The sequence below is a fragment of the Numida meleagris genome, chromosome 3 (assembly GCF_002078875.1).
Source record: "Numida meleagris isolate 19003 breed g44 Domestic line chromosome 3, NumMel1.0, whole genome shotgun sequence".
Taxonomy (NCBI): Eukaryota; Metazoa; Chordata; class Aves; order Galliformes; family Numididae; genus Numida; species Numida meleagris.
In genome coordinates, this window is record NC_034411.1 from 109999158 (window position 1) to 110018559 (window position 19402).

The following is a 19402-nucleotide window of genomic DNA, read 5'->3' on the forward strand; positions in this document are numbered from 1 at the left end:
GTCGTTCCCCCTCCTGTTTATACGTTCCTTTCAAGACCACAATGAGGTCGTCCCGGACCTTCTCTTTTCCAAGCTGAACAAGCCCAGTTCCCCCAACCTTTCTTCATAGGAGAGATGCTCCAGCCTCTGATCATCTCAGTGGCCCTCCTCTGGTCTCGTTCCAAGAGCTCCACATCAGACTTGAAGGAAGAAGCACCTGGAACTTAGGAGAGCAGGCTTGAATAGAGTGATATCAGGGCTGATACGCTTTCTGGGCTTCACTTTCAGGTTTATGTGGGTATTTTTTGTCCCTCTGATAAGCGTGAGTGAGTATGTGAGAGAGAGGAGGAAAATAAAGAACAGAAAACACATGCTGTTGAAATGGCTGAATGTGCAGCCATCATTTCTGTGTGCTGCAGAGGGTTTCTTTGGACCATGGGAAGAGAAGGAAATTGCTGTTCTCCCTTGTGAGCTTTTTTAATTGTGATGATTGATTGAGTATGAAGGCATGAAGGGAAGCACTGCATTGTTTGTTTTGTTACAATGCTTGATTTCTTGTCCTTTTTTTTTTTAAAAAAAAAAAAAGAATTACCAGAAGAGAGTTCTCTGCCATCAGCTTTGTCACTATTATATTTATATAATATTTTATTGTTGTATAGTAGTATGTTCTAATTTAATATTATCTGAATTTACCATGTTTATTAATCTTTTCAGCAGGTATTAATTATATGATAAGTGTAATGTGTGATACGTGGTACAAGCTTACTGTTTTGCGCAGTCTGTGGGGAGGTTTGAGAAAGGGGTGGTTGTTGTGCACCTGCAGGAATACAAAGCCCATTGTGACACACATGCAATATGGTTTTAGGGACAAAGCTGCTCAGAGAGACAACGAGGAAGAAACTGCTGATGATCCTCGGAAACTTAAACCTGGAGAAATCGATCCCAATCCAGAAACCAAACCAGCCAGGCCAGATCCTATTGATATGGATGAAGGTAAGATAGGAATGTGTTTACTTTCTTGGACAGCTATCTGATTTCTTTGGTTTTCCTTTTTACAGAGGTTCTGTACCCTGGAAGTTTTTTGTTGTTGTTTTATTTTTAATTCCTCTGTAGGAATCATTTTTCTCTTTTTGGTTCTATCTTATTTATATGTCTGGCCAATTGGTTACACTTTCTCAATTTTCTCTTCCTTTGTAGGTTTCCAGCTATCACATTTGTCTTTGTCATCTTGACTGGCTCTTTGTTACTTTGACAGATGCCCTGTTGGTGATCATTATTAATTCTGTGTAGTCATCATTTTCCATCAGTTCATGCTTCCAAGCTGCATCCCCACTCCTGGATCTGAATGGAAACATTAGTAACAAGTTAACCAGTACAGTGCTATTGAATCCAGATGCAAATGAAGTTATTTCACTTCATTAGTGTGATCAGTTTGCATCTTTCTAATATATTTTGATTTTCTGTATTAGTTATTTTAGCAGTAGGCCTTTTTACTTGAAAACTTTATTGCTTCTGATTATTGAGAAAATATATTGGAGCAGCTTGGGGAAAACTAAAGTTTCATGATCAGAATTCCTGTGAAAACATTGATTCATTCAGCTTTTAAAGACAGCTAATCTTAATGTCACTTTTCCTCATTACTGCTATGTTTAAGTGCAAAACTAATAGCTGTATTTATCTGCTTTGTTGCAGATGAACTTGAAATGCTGTCTGAAGCTAGAGCTCGTCTGGCTAATACACAGGGAAAAAAAGCAAAAAGAAAAGCAAGAGAGAAGCAGCTGGAAGAAGCTAGGTAAGCATATGCTTAGCTTTAGATACTTCTTTCATGGACTCTGGAGCATATGGAATGTATAAATTCAGGCACAGGCTTAAATCTTCACAGAATTGGACATTTTGATAGTTATCTATGACAAGTTAATTCCTGTTGTATAAACACATGCAGCCCCAACACGGCAGCAGTGGATTAAATAGTCCCAGATCTTCGGATGCAGGAGCCACCTCTAGATGGGCTCTGCAAATCACACAGTGTCACTGTTTGTTTAGACGACTTGCTGCCCTCCAGAAAAGACGAGAGCTTCGAGCTGCTGGGATCGAGATACAGAAAAAAAGGAAAAAGAAGAGAGGTGTGGATTACAATGCAGAAATTCCATTTGAAAAGAAGCCCGCACCTGGTTTTTATGATACATCGGAGGAAAACTACCAGATTCTGGATGCAGATTTCAGAAAGCTGCGTCAGCAGGACCTGGATGGAGAATTAAGATCGTAAGTATGTGTTATATTTTGGGAGGGAGCAGTGTGTTTGAAAAACAGTTAGACAAACAAAACATCTGCATGCATTTGGGTGTTTATTTTTCTATGTGTAAGTATATGCTTGTCTATATTGTTTTATATAAATTTAAAACTAAACTCAGAGGTACCATAATATATATAAGCATATATTTATCAAATAGAAACAAAATATAAAAAATAAATGTATGAGCAAGTACGTAAACAGCATTTACCTGCTTATAGATAAATAAAAGCATATGAATGTAGTTGTAATCCACACGTGTGTACATATAAACATATAAATACAAGTCACTAAAATAAATAATAATTAAATTTGTTAGTTTCAGGAAATATCTGAAGCACTGTGTGGGTAGCTGTTGTGTTTCCCATGTGACAGACACTAGTGCAGGTTGCTTCTGCCTTTCTGAAATACCTAGTTAACCTTTTTGCCATGAAAACCAAGGTTCTTACACACATCTGTGCTCCCTAAATGGAAATCCTTAAGTTTGTTAAAGTTCTTTTTATTTTGGCCCGTAATATTTGGAGTCCCTTCTTAAAGTCAAAACCGTTATTAGTACTACTTACAAGAGTAACTTTTATTTGTTGCAATATTACTTTTGATGGAAGTATTTGAGTATTTTTATTAATAATCTTACGTAGAATTTCCTCGAAAGCTTCATTTCTTCCCCTGCCTTGCTGACCCAAACCCCAGAACACACAGATGAGTAATTAAATGCACATCTTCAGCAGAAGCCATATGACACATACCTGATAGTTTGATTACATTCCTCGTTACTTTTACCAATTGCTTTGTACTGAGAGTAGGTTCAGTACCACATACAGTTTGGCTTATTAGCTTGTGATATAATTAATCCTTCCTGTATGGTTCTTTGTTCAGAGGGTCTGTTAGGAGGTTCAAACTGCCATGGATTACTGAATTACACTTTGTCAGGCTGAATCCATTGCTGTTTAAAAAAAAAAATACCATATTCATTAAACACTGAAGGGAACTTAGTTCCCACGTCCCACAGGAAACATTCTTCCTTCAGCAGGAGGAAGAGGGACAGTTCTCATGCTGCTGTCTTGTAGGTTCTGCAGCAAGATCTGTAGACCATATCTAATTGCTTAACTTCAATACAAGTCTTTTCATTCTCCCTGAATGCTTCATTTCACCATAATTTGTCAGGGTAGAGCTTTGCTGTTAATTGTTATATTTTCTAGCTGTTCTAAAATGAGTCTCTTGTCCGTGATAACAGCGAGAGGGAGGGAAGAGAGCGCAAGAAAGACAAACAACACATGAAACGAAAGAAAGAATCAGACTTGCCTTCAGCTATTCTGCAGACCAGCGGCGTGTCAGAGTTTACAAAAAAGAGAAGTAAACTTGTGCTTCCAGCACCTCAGGTAAACAGTGCATTGCTCAGTAAATCACTTAAAAGCCCGAAGACAATCAACAATTTCTGTTCTGTCAAGTCAGTCTTGTTGTCATCTTTACCTTATTATGCCTTGGGATTTTCTCTTTGCTGGAAGACAGAAGTAGACTGAAAGCAATAGCTTTACCTAAGAGGATTGTTCTTGAACTGATTTTTAAAGTAGAGTTGGTGGGAAATGTCTTAAGGGAGATACATTACATTGTTGTGTGTTTGAGCCTTCTGCATCACGGGGATAGGATGTACCTTGTGACAGTGGTATTTTAGAAACATGGGTTTTTCTTAACTGGTTTCAGCGTGCATGTGGCACTAATGGAGTGCATATCTGGGGAGGGAGTAATGAATGGTGTGAGGAGTGCTATTAAAACAAGTGGTGAGTACCTCCTGACGTGCAATATGGATTTTGCTTTTCTAAAGATTATGTTTTGTTTCTTTGTTTTCCTTTCAAAGATATCTGATATAGAACTGGAAGAAGTTGTAAAAGTAGGCCAGGCAAGTGAGATTGCACGCCAGACTGCTGAGGAATCTGGAATTACAAACTCGGCTTCCAGCACTCTTCTGTCTGAATATAGTGTGACCAACAACAGCATAGCCTTGAGGACTCCCAAAACTCCGGCAGCGCAAGACAGGATCCTGCAGGTACAGTGTAAATGCACAGATTACACTTTTGCAGTGGTATACTGAATAAAAGGGAAAGTAGCATCAAGGCATTCCTTAGATGTTGTGTGTTACTGGGCTTTGTGCTGGTACACACTCTACAGGACACAAACTAAGGATGCAGATCTGCTCCTGTCTGATCAGCTGTTACCATGTTTAGCATTAGCCATTCTCCTGGTGTCTTGTGTAATTTCTCTTTGTGTAACTAAGCATCAAAAATAAGCACGATGTTCCCATCCTTAAAACAATTTCCTTTATGTTTTTTACAACTTAGTTTGGCTATTCTCCTTTTTTTTTTTCCTTGAGTTAACCAGAATTAACTGCAACAATTCAAGAGTATTTTCCTAGCACTTTCATTTGCTTAAAATCACTTATCAAAAACATGGTTTTGCAACCTGGATATTATTTGTGTTGCACTTGTGTGAATGCCTGGGTTATTTCAGAAACTGGTAGCACCAGGTAATGTTTTGTTGTATGTGGGGAAATGGCTACATTAAATAATTGCAGTTAGCTCGAAAAAGTAAAAGCATATGCTGATAGTGGATAGTACTTCAACAGCTTTTGTTTCATGATAGGAGAAAAGAAAGAGCTCTGCTCTGTATAGAACATATCTCTAAGTCTCTCTGCAGTGCTTTTAGGAATGACCACGTTCACCTTCAGATCAACAACTCTGACATGACGTGTCTCAGTATCATGCATCTACAAGATTCAGTGGATGGATGAGTAATATTCTGTGAACTATTTTCTACTCTATGCAGTATTTTCATTACCTTAGCTTATTTTTGGAGTGCCTTAATTCTTTACAGTGAAAAGGCAAAGTTGTAAGTGGGGAAAAAAAGAAATCTTATCTTTGAAGCGCAGTTTGGATGGACTTAGGCCTTCGTTGATGTGGATTTTCAGGGTGTCAGTGTGGTATTTATTTGGAAAAGTAGGATAACTAATGAGTCTTGTAAGTTTATGGAGTCTTGCAAACCAGAATAGAAATGCAGATTAAAATCCATTTCAGCAGAACGGTACGGTTTGTTAATATCCAGTATACTGGTGTAAGAGAAGTGTTAAACATTTTCTACAAATTCATTTGATATTCATATAATTCTTCAGTGTTCTCATTGCTAGTGAATCTGTTAAACATACATAGCAGAGCGGGACACTGAAAGTCTTAATAATACATTACGTGTGTTGTGTGGTTTGCAGGAAGCACAGAATCTTATGGCTCTCACAAATGTGGATACGCCCTTGAAAGGAGGTCTTAACACTCCCCTGCATGAAAGTGACTTCTCAGGGGTAACCCCGCAGAGGCAGGTTGTTCAGACTCCAAATACCGTGCTTTCCACACCATTCAGGTAAAGCTAACTCTTCTTCTAGTGGCTGCTTGGCTGAGCACGTATCTGATGGGTTGGAGGACGTGGCTGTCTGTGTGAAGTAACAGATCAGCGCTTCAAAACAAATGTTAACTCCCTTTTATTTCCAGCGTTCGTTGAACAGCTTTTTTCATTTTCTGCTTTTTGCAAACTCAGCCCCCACGTTATCTTAATTGCTATTTGTACTGTGTGTAACTCAATGGAGTTTGGTGCAGGATGAGTAGTCTAGAGCAATAGAAATTGTACCAGAGTAATACTGGAGTGTAAATAGTAAGGTGGCATATCATTCCATATGTGGATTCTAGCTTTTCCAGAGTATTACCTCTGCGTTGAAGGCCTGGGGGGTCCCTTAGCCAAATCCACTTGGAATTTCTGAAAAGCTGGGGTAAATATTTTATAAGCCATTATAAATCCAAAATCAAATATTCCTTATATTGCCAATCTAAATAGTATGGGCTTGTTGGTTTAACTCTGAGAGTGGGTCCTGAATAAATATGTGTCCCACAAGAGCCAAAAACCATAGAGCTAAAAAATAATATGCTTGGTACGTTTTGTCTGTCAAATGTTTCAACTTAAGTTCTATTTTGACTTGCATCTTGCCAGTAGGAGAAGTAGAGAATGAAGTAAGAGGGACCTTTATGGCAGCTTTTCAAAAGCAGTTTTATTTTGTTAAAAGCTGTATGCAAAAAGCCTGCTAATGAATCTGCACAAATGATCTATTGGAGTCACTGAGGTGTAGAATGAATAGAATTTGTCCCGGTGTGATCTGGATGCTCATTTGGGTCATTGTATATTAAAAATATATATATTTTCCGAGGTATGGGGGTTTGGGTTTGCTTTTTAGCTTCTGAAGTTCAGATTTGCCCATGTAAATGTGGCAGCTTTGTGGCAGCTTGGCTTGTTGATAGAAGTTCTATGTTGGTGTAAAAGACCAACACCTTGAGAGAGGGGAGGAAAAATCCATTATGTGGTTAACAGTGAAAAATAGGAAACTAATTTTTTAAGGAGCCAGAGTTACAGAAGTAGAGTCATCATCTAATTATTTAGGCAAATAGAGCAAGTATTTGAAACACACCTTTTCTTCCTTATGATGGCATGAAATCTGTGATGTTTTGATGCAAGCTTCTTAGGGAAGTTAGTGCCCTCCAGTAGATTTGATTTTGTCAGGTCCTAGCTGTAAGAATTATCGTATAAGACTGAATTTTATAATTGGGATGAAACTGAGACAAGTATGAAAAAAAAATCCACTTACCTAGAAATTGTTTCTTCTGGAAACTTAGCACGAAGCTTTTTCTGCTGGCGTAATCAAGTAAGTATATATATATATAATATATGTAAAATACGAAACATTCATTTGAAAACATAAAAATGATTTTTTTCTGCTTCTTCAACAATGTCTTTTCACACTTTACTTTTAAACGTGAAACCTCATCCTAAGTAGGCAAGAGAAAACTTGTGACTGTATCCAAGGCCATGCCTGCATACCCTATAACCTTTCATGTAGCAGGCTATTGGAATAATCTAGTGGAGAAGCAAGGAAAGCCCATGGAATTTAAGACTTAATTGATCTTTCCTAACCTTGTGTGCTTAAAAGTAATTAGCGTAATATAGTTATCCTGCAATTAGCAGTGAAAGGGAAGCGGTTCCCTCAGGGTGATCCATTATGTTGTAAGATGGGACAGCTGTTAAGCCACAGGAATTCAGAGTGAGTGACTTGGCCCAGGTGGCAGGGAAATCAGAGGTTGCATTTAAATCCTGATTACTGCATCCCAGAATAGCACCAGGATAATCTCTTCTCAAAAGCAACAGCAGGGGTTGATGTAGTTCCTGAAACTTCTCTTAACTGAAGGATGTGCTTGGGTTTTGGCTTAACAGGTCTTTGGTTACACCTTGACAGGTTTAAACAAATCATTTTATTCTTCTAATTGCATCTTAAGTTTTCACTGCCTCGTGGACATACGCACAGAGAACTAGACTGAATTCATTAGTTGTATCATGTAGCTTTTTGCAGTGCTCAGACACTGGAAAGTAGAGTTCTTTGGGGAAAAACAACAAAATAAAACCAAACTGTATTTGCGCTTCCTCTAGAACACCTTCTCAAGGACAAGAAGGATTAACTCCTCGTGGAGGCCTAACTCCTAAACCCGTGGCTGGTACAACTCCTGGTAGAACTCCGTTGCGTGATAAATTGAACATCAACCCGGAAGAGGGGATGGCAGATTACAGTGACCCATCTTATGCAAAACAGATGGTAAGGAGTGAAGTTAAAGGCTCTGTTAATCGTCAGGGTTTTTAATTTGTCATCTTCTAAGCAGAGCTTTATATAAAATGTTATTTCTGCTGCTTGCTTCCAGGTCTGTCATCATCACCTGGTAAACTCAAATCTTTGCATTGTCATAACATCGATAATATATAAAAAGAAGTTATTTCTGGTTAAAACAGCTTTGATTGTGCTTAGTAAAAGCAGTCCAGAATAATACATAGAAGAAGACAGTTAAGTTTCAGTGCTACTTGAATCTTTGAAGCTGAGCAGGAAATATACCTTAAGGAAGGATTCAATTTTCTTGCAATTATGCTCAGCCCTCAAATCCTTCATCGTCCTCACTTGCCAGTTTACCTGTGGGACCTTTTAATCTGTCCTGTTAACAGCACTGAGCTAAAGGAGTTTTTGCAACTAGCAGCACTTGGTTTTGAGATGTCCAGCAATCTGAATGCCATCCAGACTCTTGCCTTGGGCAACAGATGTTTCCATTCCTGCAGTTTGTGCCAGAGGTACCCTGCCAATTAGTCTTGGTATAAAAAGGGCTTTTAATTAATAGGTAGCACCTTGGGAACTCCTTTTATGTGGCTGTTCATGCAGCCTTAACTGTGACTTTGGATGTCTCCCGCAAGAGCTATTGATGTTTTTCTTTCTGGGGTAGCTTAGACTGCCCACTTCAAGTTTTTGGTGTGTTCATCTCACAGAAAACACCTCTTTGACATCAGAATTTCCTCATAGCTTGAAGGACAAGGCTTATTTGATATCCTTGTATGTATTCTGGTTCTGTCTGAGCCTGTTTGAAGTAAAGCCTTTTGCTGTTAGAAGAAACGCTGGGACTTTGGGTTCGTGATGAGCTCCATTGACTTCCAGATCTGGTGGTGTTTGTTCCATTTTCTTTCAGTGCAACAATCCCCAAATCTGGGAGCAACGGCAATGAAAAAAAAATTAAAAGTTCAGCTTCCAAATGTGCAAGTGTGAATGCATTTTCATGTATTTCCAGTTTCTTAAAAGGCATTTTTGGGGATCTCCACTCTTTGTTCTGACACTGCTGGAAGGTGAAGGTGCCATGTGGCTGTTTTACTTGAGTATAATTTCAGCCTGTTTGAAGCTTTCATTAGCTGTCTTTAAGAAAGCTGTATGTTGTTTTTTAGCATCAGAGAGCTTCTACGTGGATAAATTCTGGGTAGTGGTTTGTAGGCTTGCCTGGTTTGGTAACATCCCTCTTTTGTCAGGCCTCAAAAATTCTGGTTCTGTTGGCTTTGTGTGGTACTTGTGTGTTGTTAATGTCCTTTGATGCAGCTGAACAGAATTCTGTCGTACTGTTCCTTAGTGCATGAATTCAGAAGCATATCTTACCATTATTCCAACAGGAGAGGGAGTCTCGTGAACACCTGCGTCTCGGGCTCATGGCCCTTCCTGCTCCAAAGAATGACTTTGAGATCGTTTTACCTGAAAATGCAGAAAAAGAACTTGAGGAACCCGAAGTAGATGAAGCCTTTGTAGAAGATACTGCTGATATAGAAGCCCGCAAGCAGGTAGGTATATGTAATGCAGATAGTGCCTTTTCTTTAAAATTAAATGTGGTCCTTTTATGTTTCTCATAGTTTCATATATGTTTAGTGGAGGTCATACAGCTTCTGTGGGATAAAAGAGTAAAATGTGCTTGCTTTCTACCCTGCCATCAGGGTGAACACACACCTGTTAATACTATGTAGCTCTCCTTTCCTTTTATGACAGTCTTTTTTTGTTCCCTCAAGATAAAACTTGTAATTAAAAGCAATTTTCAACAGAGGCACATGCTTAGTTTTAAGCGGGTGATTACGGTGCTTTTCTCAGTTTCAGATTATACTCAAAATCCTAAGAGAGGCATTCAAATTCAGGCAGGCTGGTAGAACAAACAGAGATTACTGTGCAGTGAATTGGTCACAATTTGTAGAAGATTACCACAGGATTATCCAGACAAATTGTGAATAGATCCCTCTTGTTGTTTCAGAATTATAGAAGCCTGTAGAAAATAATAGCTTTAAATCTCTATTCTGCTCATTAGATAGCTGTAGTAGCCAGTATTTTCATTTTATATGTAGCTGGAAAGTGGGATGTAGGGAAAAATATCATGTTTACATTTCACTGAAGTATGTCATAGAGGAAGACAGAGGGTGTTGGCTGCAGATCTAAAAATCTCTCTCTTACTGGCAGCTTTCAAGCTTAAAGAGGGTAGATTTAGATTAGATATAAGGAGAAACTCTTTTCCAGTGAGGGTGGTGAGGCACTGGCATAGGTTGCCCAGTGTTGTGGTTGATGCCCCATCCCTGGAGACTTTCAAGGCCAGGCTGGATCAGGTCCTGGGCAACCTGATCTAGCTGCAGTGTCCCTGTGCACTGCAGGGAGTTGGACTAGATGGCCTTCAGAGGTCCCTCCCAACTCTAAGGATTCTATGATTCTGTGATTTCCTGTCTGGTGAGTTAGAGTAGAATTAAAAGTGAATGTGGATAAATGGACAAAGAACTAAGTCTTCTTGGGATGAAGGAAAACAACGGTGGCTTGAAAAGGCATTTTAGAATCTCTATCCTCTTAGTTCGCTGTAGTCACTAACATTAGTGCACTAACATTAGTGGTGGTCAATTATGATGTCATCACATAAAGTGTGAGCTGTTACTTGGCTCTGGGTTTGTAAAATGAGGTCTTTGTCCTTTAAGGAATCTTTGCTGCAGTAATCAATTAGTATTTATATCACATATATTTGTAAGAGGCATCTAATTTGATTGCAGGAGCTGAAGTAACCTTTAGCATGTCTGTCTAGGCTCTCCGAGATGCAGAGCGTGCCAAGGAACTGAAGAGAATGCACAAAGCTGTTCAGAAAAATCTACCAAGACCCTCAGAAGTAAGCAAAAATAACATTCATTTTTAAAGAAAATAAGAGTTTTTAATCTTTATAGGAGGAAATACAGTTTAAGTGCATAGTGAAAGAATAAAATCCTTACTTTAGTGTGCTGATTTCAGCTTTTCACAGTGAAAATGCTACGAAGTTTTTCATATACGCAGCTGAAAATATGACTGGATTCAGGTTGCTCTGTCTGTGTCACACAGCAAGGGTTTTTGGCACCACTTCTGTTTGATCTAACTGGTTTTAAAAAAAGTCTTGTTCAAATAGAAGGTAACATACAATGTTTATGAACCTTTTTTTTTTTCTTTATTCTTACACAGGTTAATGAAACAGTATTGAGACCCGTGAATGTAGAGCCACCTCTAACAGATTTGCAGAGAAGTGAAGAGCTAATAAAGAAAGAGATGATAACTATGCTTCATTTTGATCTTTTACACCACCCGTTTGGAGAGCAGCCTAGTGGTAAGAAGGGGAAAGGCCCAGGATTTGGAACCAACAACGCCGAACATATGGCTTACTTGGAACAAAACCCTTATGAGAAGTTCTCTAAAGAGGATCTCAAGAAGGTGAGAATTCCCCAGCCTAATTACCACTGAGCTATGATCATCTTATGTCACAGTCATGTAATCTTAGGAAAAAAGGTGGTCTCAAGCCTGTCCTGAGTTGAGTGATCTCTTAGTACAGACTAAATATGACAGCGGTAGCCAGCTTACTACGTGGAGCAGTAGAGTTATCCAGTTATGCTTCTCAAGCTTGATCCAACAGTGCTGTGCTGGAGCAGAGCCTGCTGAGCTGTGGCAACTGATCTTAAAAGCATACCTGCTTCAAGTGCTGAATGGGCAGAGCAGGTTGTCACTGGGTGAAATGAGGAGGCTGTCTGGGTGTTGACTTCTTGTAATCCCAAGCTAAATTGTCCTGTGCCAAGGGTTCCAGTTTGGATCTTCTATGTAAGCAGCTACAGATGTTGCATTTGCTGCCGAGTGACAAACAGTTTAGACACAGTGCTATGGTTTGCTCTTTCAAAGAGCTTCACCTGTGAACTTGTGCCAGCAACATTTTACCAAATGCTTAGAGGAATAAAGATAAAAATAAAGGTAAAAATCATGTACCACCGAGTCATCTGTTTTATACTGATCTGATATACTTTCTGCTGTCTGAAACTTGCGTTCTGACAGTAGCTGTTCTATCTCAGCACCTAAATCTCATTACTTTAAAGTGAGTCTATGGATAAATAAGCAGATTTTAAAGCCATCTCCTTGATTGTGTCTGACCAATAAATCAAGAGCCTAAAAGGAGACACACTGAACAGTATGTACTTCCAATTTGCTGTTGAATGAAAACTTACACTTGGAAATTTCTTAGCAGGAGAAATTAAAGATGGAAAATGTAGCAAGATCAAGAATGTCACTGTCCTCCCAGTGTCAGATTGTTCCATTAGGAATGCTCTCTGAGTGCTTTCTCTGGTTTGTTTTGAAGTGCAAGAGGAATTCAGTTTCCTGTCACTTCCCTTAAAGACTGTTGTGTCGTCAAGGAGTTTTTGTGTGGGAACTTTCTTCAGAATCCCTAGAATTGTTTTCTCCTGCCTGATGGGTAGAAGTCTGTTCCTGCTTGCTGCATAATATTTAGTGTAGCACCCCCTCTTTGTCTAAAATCAAACTGAAACCAAGTAGAATTAGCTAGGTTGGAAAAGACCTGCAAGATCACCTAGTCCAGTAGTTTTCGTATCTCTGAGCTCTCATCTGGGGATTGTCTGTTTGGATTTTTCTTCAGCTGCTTTTAGAATGTGTTTCTACTAAAATGCCTTCATGAAACACTCCTTCCTTTACTTGATGTGTAGTGGGAAGGATTAGCAGTGGTGCTAAGTGCAGTGTTGTGAGCTGTAGGACTGTTAGCTCTCCCAGCTAAATAGTCTAAGTAGCCACAGTGTAAAAATAGGGGCTAATTCAAAGTAAGCTTTTGTTAAGATTTCGTTTGGTCAGGTGTGGCTGGAGTGGTACCGTTATATCTGACCTGACCATCCAGAACAAGTAATTATTTTTCCTTTCCTTAGTATCCCTGGGATCATGTAGCCTTGTGATATTGGTATTACGTGCTTCCTGGGCAATTAGCAGTTATAAAATATAGGTCTGTTTGCTATGAGATCTGATGATGATACAGAAATGAAGGATGCTCTGGTAAAGTTGAAAGGGTGGAGATACTGCCAATGAAATTCAGATCAGCAGAGATGTTTAGGTTTTAGTTTCAAATAAAACCAGGAGGAGTTGGGTCCCTGCGTAGTTCTGTGGGCTAGATTCTTTGTCAAAAATATAATTTATGGGAACAAGGTGAATTTTTTCAGTTGCTTGTATTGCACTTTGTAAACTGACCCGGTGTCAGGAGAAAGCTCACATCTCTATAGTAGTTCTCAGCAAACAGAATGCTGCTAATTAGTCCTTCCAAGATGAAATATCTAGTTGTGCCACAGCTTTCATTAGCTACAGCAGTGCAATGTCAGGTTTGGCCAAATAATGAGGGATAGTTGAGCTGTGAGCAGCCTTCTAGCCTGGGTTTCATTTGTAATTCATAGCATCTGTGTTAGATTTCATAGTTAGCTTACCCTGATGGCGAGCTTTTGGTATGAGAAGAGAAACTGCCCCGGTGAATTGCGCACTGAAGGTCTGAAAACAATAAGGAATTCTCTTGTATCCTGTGTTTTGTAACTGCAGTTCATTTCTCATCATTTCCAACAGGCCCAGGATCTACTGGCGCAAGAGATGGAAGTGGTGAAGCAAGGAATGGGGCATGGAGAGCTCTCAAGTGAAGCTTATAACCAGGTGTGGGAAGAATGTTACAGCCAAGTGTTGTATCTGCCTGGACAGAGCCGCTACACGAGAGCTAACTTGGCCAGCAAAAAAGACAGGATAGAGTCACTTGAAAAGAGGCTCGAGGTCAGTGTCACTTCGTTCTGCTCGTACACTCCTGCACCTGCTTTTGTTTTATCTAATTCTCATTATGTGTGATTTATTTGTAAATCATTCAGGTCTTTTGATGGCACTCCTTTGGAAAAGTTGTTAGGGAATTCCCTCCATGACTACAGAGGTGGTTTTTGAGGCATTCACGTTGCCTTCTGTCCTTTTGTTTGAAAGGATTTCTGCACTATTCTCTGGCACAATGTTCTCTGAACGTGAGGACATGCATCTTTACTTTGAGGGTGACAGAGCACTGGAGCAGGCTGCCCAGAGAGGCTCTGATCTCAGTGAAAACCCACCTGGATGCTTCTCTGTGCAACCTACTTTACAAGTGGGGAACCTGCTTTAGCATGGGGGTTGGAATTGGTGATCTCCAGAGGGTCCCTTCCAGCCCCTGTGATTCTGTGGTGTCACCCACTTCATTCTCAGCTGGAGAGCAAGTCAGGCTCTGCTCTCCTTTAGTTCAGGGTGGCATCTTTGCAGCTGAATCTCTGCTATTAGCAGATCAGATGCCAGGTCTCTCTGGTTTTGTGCTTTGTCTCTGGTAGTAGGCAGTATGAGATATCTCAGGGAAAGATGCTTTAAAACTATCTATCTATCCCAAAACCTCTCTCAGGTTCTCATTTCAACTTAAGATTTGTTTTCTGATTGATGGAAATGTATGACATATCTTTATCAAATATTTTACCATTGTCTGTTACATACATGAAGGTTCAGCCAGTTCCAGCGCTGCCCCAAAAATAGCACAGAGGTTGTGATTCTACTCCCCTTTATCAAGAAGAACTTCTTTCTCTGTGTGTTTTAAACTCAAATGTTGAGTTTGGTGTTACGCATTTGCTTAACAAATATTTTCTGCAAGTACAAAGTGACAGGTCAGATAGCAACATCCCATCAGCGTGTCTGCGTGTAGTTTTAGTACTATGGGAGTGTACCGGTGCCAGGGGACCAAGAGTTGAAATGAGACCACTTTCTGAGTTGTACAGTGCAGCATTCTCCAGTGACAACTTGCTTGCCCTTACTTATTCAAAATGCAGCAGTCACGGGCATTAAGATTTGAGGAAACGTCCTAGAGTTGAGCCAAACTCTACCCTTCCTGGATTGCTCCTCTTTGTTTGAATTACTCCGTAGGCTGCTTCTTGTGATCATTTGCCAATCTGACTTTCTTATCTTCATTCCAGCTGTGCTCAGATCCTCTGTTCGGAGCTCCTCCAGCCTCTGTCATATGTTGCTCGTGGGTAAAATGCAGTTAGCTGGTTCAGAGAGCTCCTTTGGCAAGTCAGCTGCAAGGAATACTCACTCACACTCTCTCTGCTATCCAGTCATATCAGAGTTCTGATCTGCCTGGGAAAAAGAAAGAGTTCTACAGACAACTTACACTTGGAGCAGTTTCTTGATTTGGTGTGTGCCCTGGCTTTGGGGAGTCCTGTGCTCACAGTGGGTTTTCTGATACTGGATGGTTTTCCTTTTCAGCAGCAATTCTCAGACTCCCTCTCTCTTAGTCGGGGGTGTGTGTGGGGAAGAACTCATTGGAGGTACGGTGTGCTAATTAGAAAAGAGCAGTTTGATCCTTTTGACAGTGATTTCCCTTGCCCTGCCCACGCTATATGAAATGCAATAATACATGGCTTTCATGATAAAAGGTAAGCTAGTTTTAAATGGCTTCTTTGCCCAGAACACGTGTTTAGACTTGCAGTAAGTGGTTAGCTGTTTTCCAGAATACAGTTTTAGCCTAAAAGATTCTCTAAATTATGCAAGCACGAGATTATTTTTGTTCAGTGATAAAAGGAATCTCCATTTTCTTAACTTTCCTGTATTTCGTAGAATCATAGAATGGCCTGGGTTGAAAAGGACCTCAAAGATCATTGAGTTTCAACCCCCCTGCTGAGTGCAGGGTCGCCAACCACCAGACCAGGCTGCCCAGAGCCACGTCCAGCCTGGCCTTGAATGCCTCCAGGGACGGGGCATCCACAACCTCCTTGGGCAACCTGTTCCAGCGCGTCACCACCCTCTGTGTGAAGGCAGGTGATCTCCGTGCAGCTGGACAGCCAGGCAGCTTGGCCTTAAGGCTGAGCACTTGTCATGCTGCTGCTCGCCCAGCAGAGAGCACCACAGCCCCGCCTAATGCTGGATGCTGCTTCGTGTGCTCTCACCCTGCTGTATTTTCCTGACAGCTGTGTGAGCACAGCAGCACCCAGCTTGCATGGCAGCAGGGGCTGTGCTGGCACCCACTAGCAATCGGAGGGCTGTAACAAATGTGCATGCAAATACTTTGGAAATCTAAACATTCTGTGCTCAGAACTGCGTTAGAAGTGCATTATTAAAGCTGCAAAGTCAAACAGGCAAAGTTAGGGAATACACAAGCAGCCTTACTCTGGCAGCCTTGATTTGCCTATGCATATGCATTGTGAGGCAGTCTTTAATTTCATGATTACAGCCTACTTTTTTTTTTTTTTTTCCTACAGACTCATTTACTGTGCAGGATGGATGGTATTTGCTTAATGAGTAGCTATTGAAGATTTTGTTTTCTCATCATTGTTCAGTGTGTGGCCCTGTGCCTTCATGCTGCAGATTATTTCTGAGGTTATTTCTGTTGGTTGCTGCTGTGTGGGCCTCCTTGTGCTGTTCATCTCTGTTTATCCCCTCCTCTATTTGAATTAGTGGTCGCCAGTGGTTTGCTCATTAAGGAGAGTGAAACAGGGTGAGATCAAAAAATCATCTGTTCAACTCCTGTTGCATTTTGTGCATTCTGTAAGTGCACATTGCTCTCTGGTCAGCTAAATGAAGGCTCTATCAAGAAGAAAACTTTCATTTGCCTACCAGAGTCGTGTGGGGCTCCAATTAAAGAGACAGGTAACAAAGCACAGCAAACTTTGGCTGTGATCAGTTGCTGTGATCATCAAGCTCCGTGTCTTGCTAACATCTTCAGGTTAGCTGGAAGCTTTGAGCTCTGCTAGAGAAGGATGTAATTGCTTGGTGCACTTAGAGTGAAGTGAGAGCAAGCTTGTTCATGCCTTCAGCACACCCTAATTGGGTTGGCTGCAGGTGCAGGGACAGGACTGGGTTGCCTCTTGTGTTTGTTGAGTGCAGGTGGACTTTGCAGGGTTAAATAGGAGCTGGAAAACTCCCCAGGTGTATGCAGACCGAGGTTCAGTGCAGCTCTGTTGCCTGACCTATTTCGAAAGCCCTTCTTAAAAGAAACATGTGCGTGTATAGTTCTCAAAGTATAGATTACCAGCTGAGTTGTTTTAGTTAATAATAAATTAGAAGCATAGCAGTTCGGTGAACAAAGCTATTTCCAGCACTGCCTTCATGGCTCAGAGGTTGCTGGGTGCATTGATGGTGTGGACAAACAGGCATCTTTCTCTGATTGGCCTCTTTCCAGGACCTGAGTGATTTCGTGGTGGCAGCCTTGTGTATGCGGACACAGCGTGTGTCTTTCTGAAATTGATGGTGATGACACCAACAGGACTGTGCTGTTATTGATGGACTTGAGGAGGCAGAGCAGAGGAATCGTGGACAGCTTCTGTTTGGCTGGATATTTTGCCCAGGCATCATCTGTGGAAATGCACAATGCCATGATGGTTTTATCCTGGGCATATTGGAACATACTTCCACGTATTCCTAATTCTTTTCATTTCTCCTTTGAGTATTTTAGACACTGAGGGTATTTTAGACAAGAGGGTATGACGTGAACTTTTTGCAATTCCTGGTGTTTTGAGTCCATGCAGGTCAATCCCTCTGATCTCACTCTGTGAGTCCATGGTACAGCTTACTTCTCCTTGAGTCCAGGTGGGATTTCCCGATCTGTGTGGCAGCTTCCACAGCTCTGGTGTATTTGTCCCAGGGTGACTATCCTGCAGGTTTAGTCCTTTCAGAAAGGAGAGTTTTCTCAAGCACGATGGCACTGAGTAGCTACTTCAGTTCTCTGCAACACCTTGCATTTGCTTCTCTTCCAAGCAACACACTTAGAAAGCAAACTATTCCTACCCTGGGGTACGTGTTAAGCTAGGAGCCTTATCAAGTGAAATGAGATAGTAGAGGCATCTACTTAACAAGCTGGTTGCTTCCCTTTGTAATTCAGAACGTGAGATGTTTTTGCCAGCATTACTTTGTATATAAAGAGTTCACAGTGTTGGCTTTGGTGCTCTCAGGTATTTTTATTAACGTCGTGGTAGTTATGTCCTTGTTGCACTTGATTCCATCAGATTACAAGTCCATACAGCATTAGTAGGGTATATACTTCTTTCCTGGTTAACAGGGATAGCAGATCCATTAGGAAATGTCTTTACCTCTGTGTGAAAACACTTCAGTTAAACCCCACTTTTAACTACTTACCAGAATGGCAGACTGTGTTGTAGCTAGGATGCTCTAACGCTTCTGCTCATGCTAAAAAGCAGCAGTACCACTGTGTTGTCTCTGGGAGCTCCCTGTAATTATTTCTCACCTTGTAGCACTGCTCCTGCGACTCTGCGTTAATCTTGTTTAATTAATTAATCTTGTCTAATTGATTTTGTTCCTCCATCTGGCAGAAGATGAATTATTTCTCGATGAAGAACCAGAGCCCTTTCTGTAGCAGCTGCCTGCTAGGTCTGCTTAGCCTTTGACACACCACATCTTCACTTGCAGGGTTTGGGATTATTTGTGAGATCCATAATGAAGCTGCTGTCCGTAACCTGTGATGCAATGAATAAAAGTTCCTCTGTAGCCAAGGATAACTTATGTCTACAGTAAGAAAAAAATGCCCTGCCTGAGAAGATAACGGATTGAGCCAGGAATACATTTTTTCTCTCTAGCATGTGTGTATTTGCTGCCTATTTTTAAGCAAGTCCCATGAGTTCAGCTTCAATACACCTCATTGTAGCCTAACTAAAACAAAACTGCAGTTGCCTTAGGCATCCCTTGTTTTTGGTGGAGAGACAAGGCACCTCCTGAGAGCAGCTCGCCTGCCTAAGAGTTGTATTTCCCTCCCGAGGCTTCTACTTTTCTATTTGATTACAGAGGCACCTCGAGCATCCCAGATAAGCGAAACAAAACTAGGTCTTAATGTCTCCTCCAGTTCCTCTGTCTCTGGAACGGGATTAATGTCTGCTTTATGGAATTCTGCGAAGATTTGCTTGCAAAGCACTTGCAGCCCTGTGACTGAAAATCGCTTCCTAAAACTGCTAAATCTTAAGCGTGCCTGTAATACCTGGAAAGTAATGGTTTCAGTTTGCAGCTTGTTGCGTGGAGCTTTGCATCTTTTGCTTTTTACAAGTCTGGAATAAAAAAACAGGTAAATCCTTCAGGTAAACTGACAGCATTACTGAGTCCTTGGTTTCCCCACCAGTTGCATTTGTGGTATACCCTGCTGATACCATCATTGCCACGAGCAGGAAGGAGGAAAGCAGATGCAGTTTGACTCCAATCAACTGTAACCTGGGACTTCAGTACCTACAGTGATGATGTTGCTTGGGCTGTCAGTGTTGGGTAGCAGTACTGTCCTTTCACTCTTAAACTATAATAGAGCAATGCAAGTAGTTGGTTTTATAGCAATTTTTTTGGTATTGTCTTCTTACTTGTTGCCATCTTGCCTATATGTCTAAAATTTGACTTCAGATTGGACTGGCATGATTTGGTTT

General features: G+C 40.8%; 1 protein-coding gene across 1 annotated transcript in view; it reads left to right on the plus strand.

Annotated features, from left to right (window-relative positions):
- Positions 1 to 19402, plus strand: part of CDC5L (cell division cycle 5 like) — a 29851-nt gene that overhangs the window by 3777 nt on the left and 6672 nt on the right. Inside the window, exons 4-14 of the mRNA XM_021389397.1 lie at positions 845 to 972; positions 1672 to 1771; positions 2023 to 2241; positions 3504 to 3648; positions 4125 to 4313; positions 5526 to 5674; positions 7781 to 7943; positions 9323 to 9487; positions 10753 to 10833; positions 11157 to 11402; positions 13566 to 13763. Of these exons, the coding sequence (XP_021245072.1) occupies positions 845 to 972; positions 1672 to 1771; positions 2023 to 2241; positions 3504 to 3648; positions 4125 to 4313; positions 5526 to 5674; positions 7781 to 7943; positions 9323 to 9487; positions 10753 to 10833; positions 11157 to 11402; positions 13566 to 13763 (1783 nt within the window). The remainder of the gene's footprint in view (positions 1 to 844; positions 973 to 1671; positions 1772 to 2022; positions 2242 to 3503; positions 3649 to 4124; positions 4314 to 5525; positions 5675 to 7780; positions 7944 to 9322; positions 9488 to 10752; positions 10834 to 11156; positions 11403 to 13565; positions 13764 to 19402) is intronic.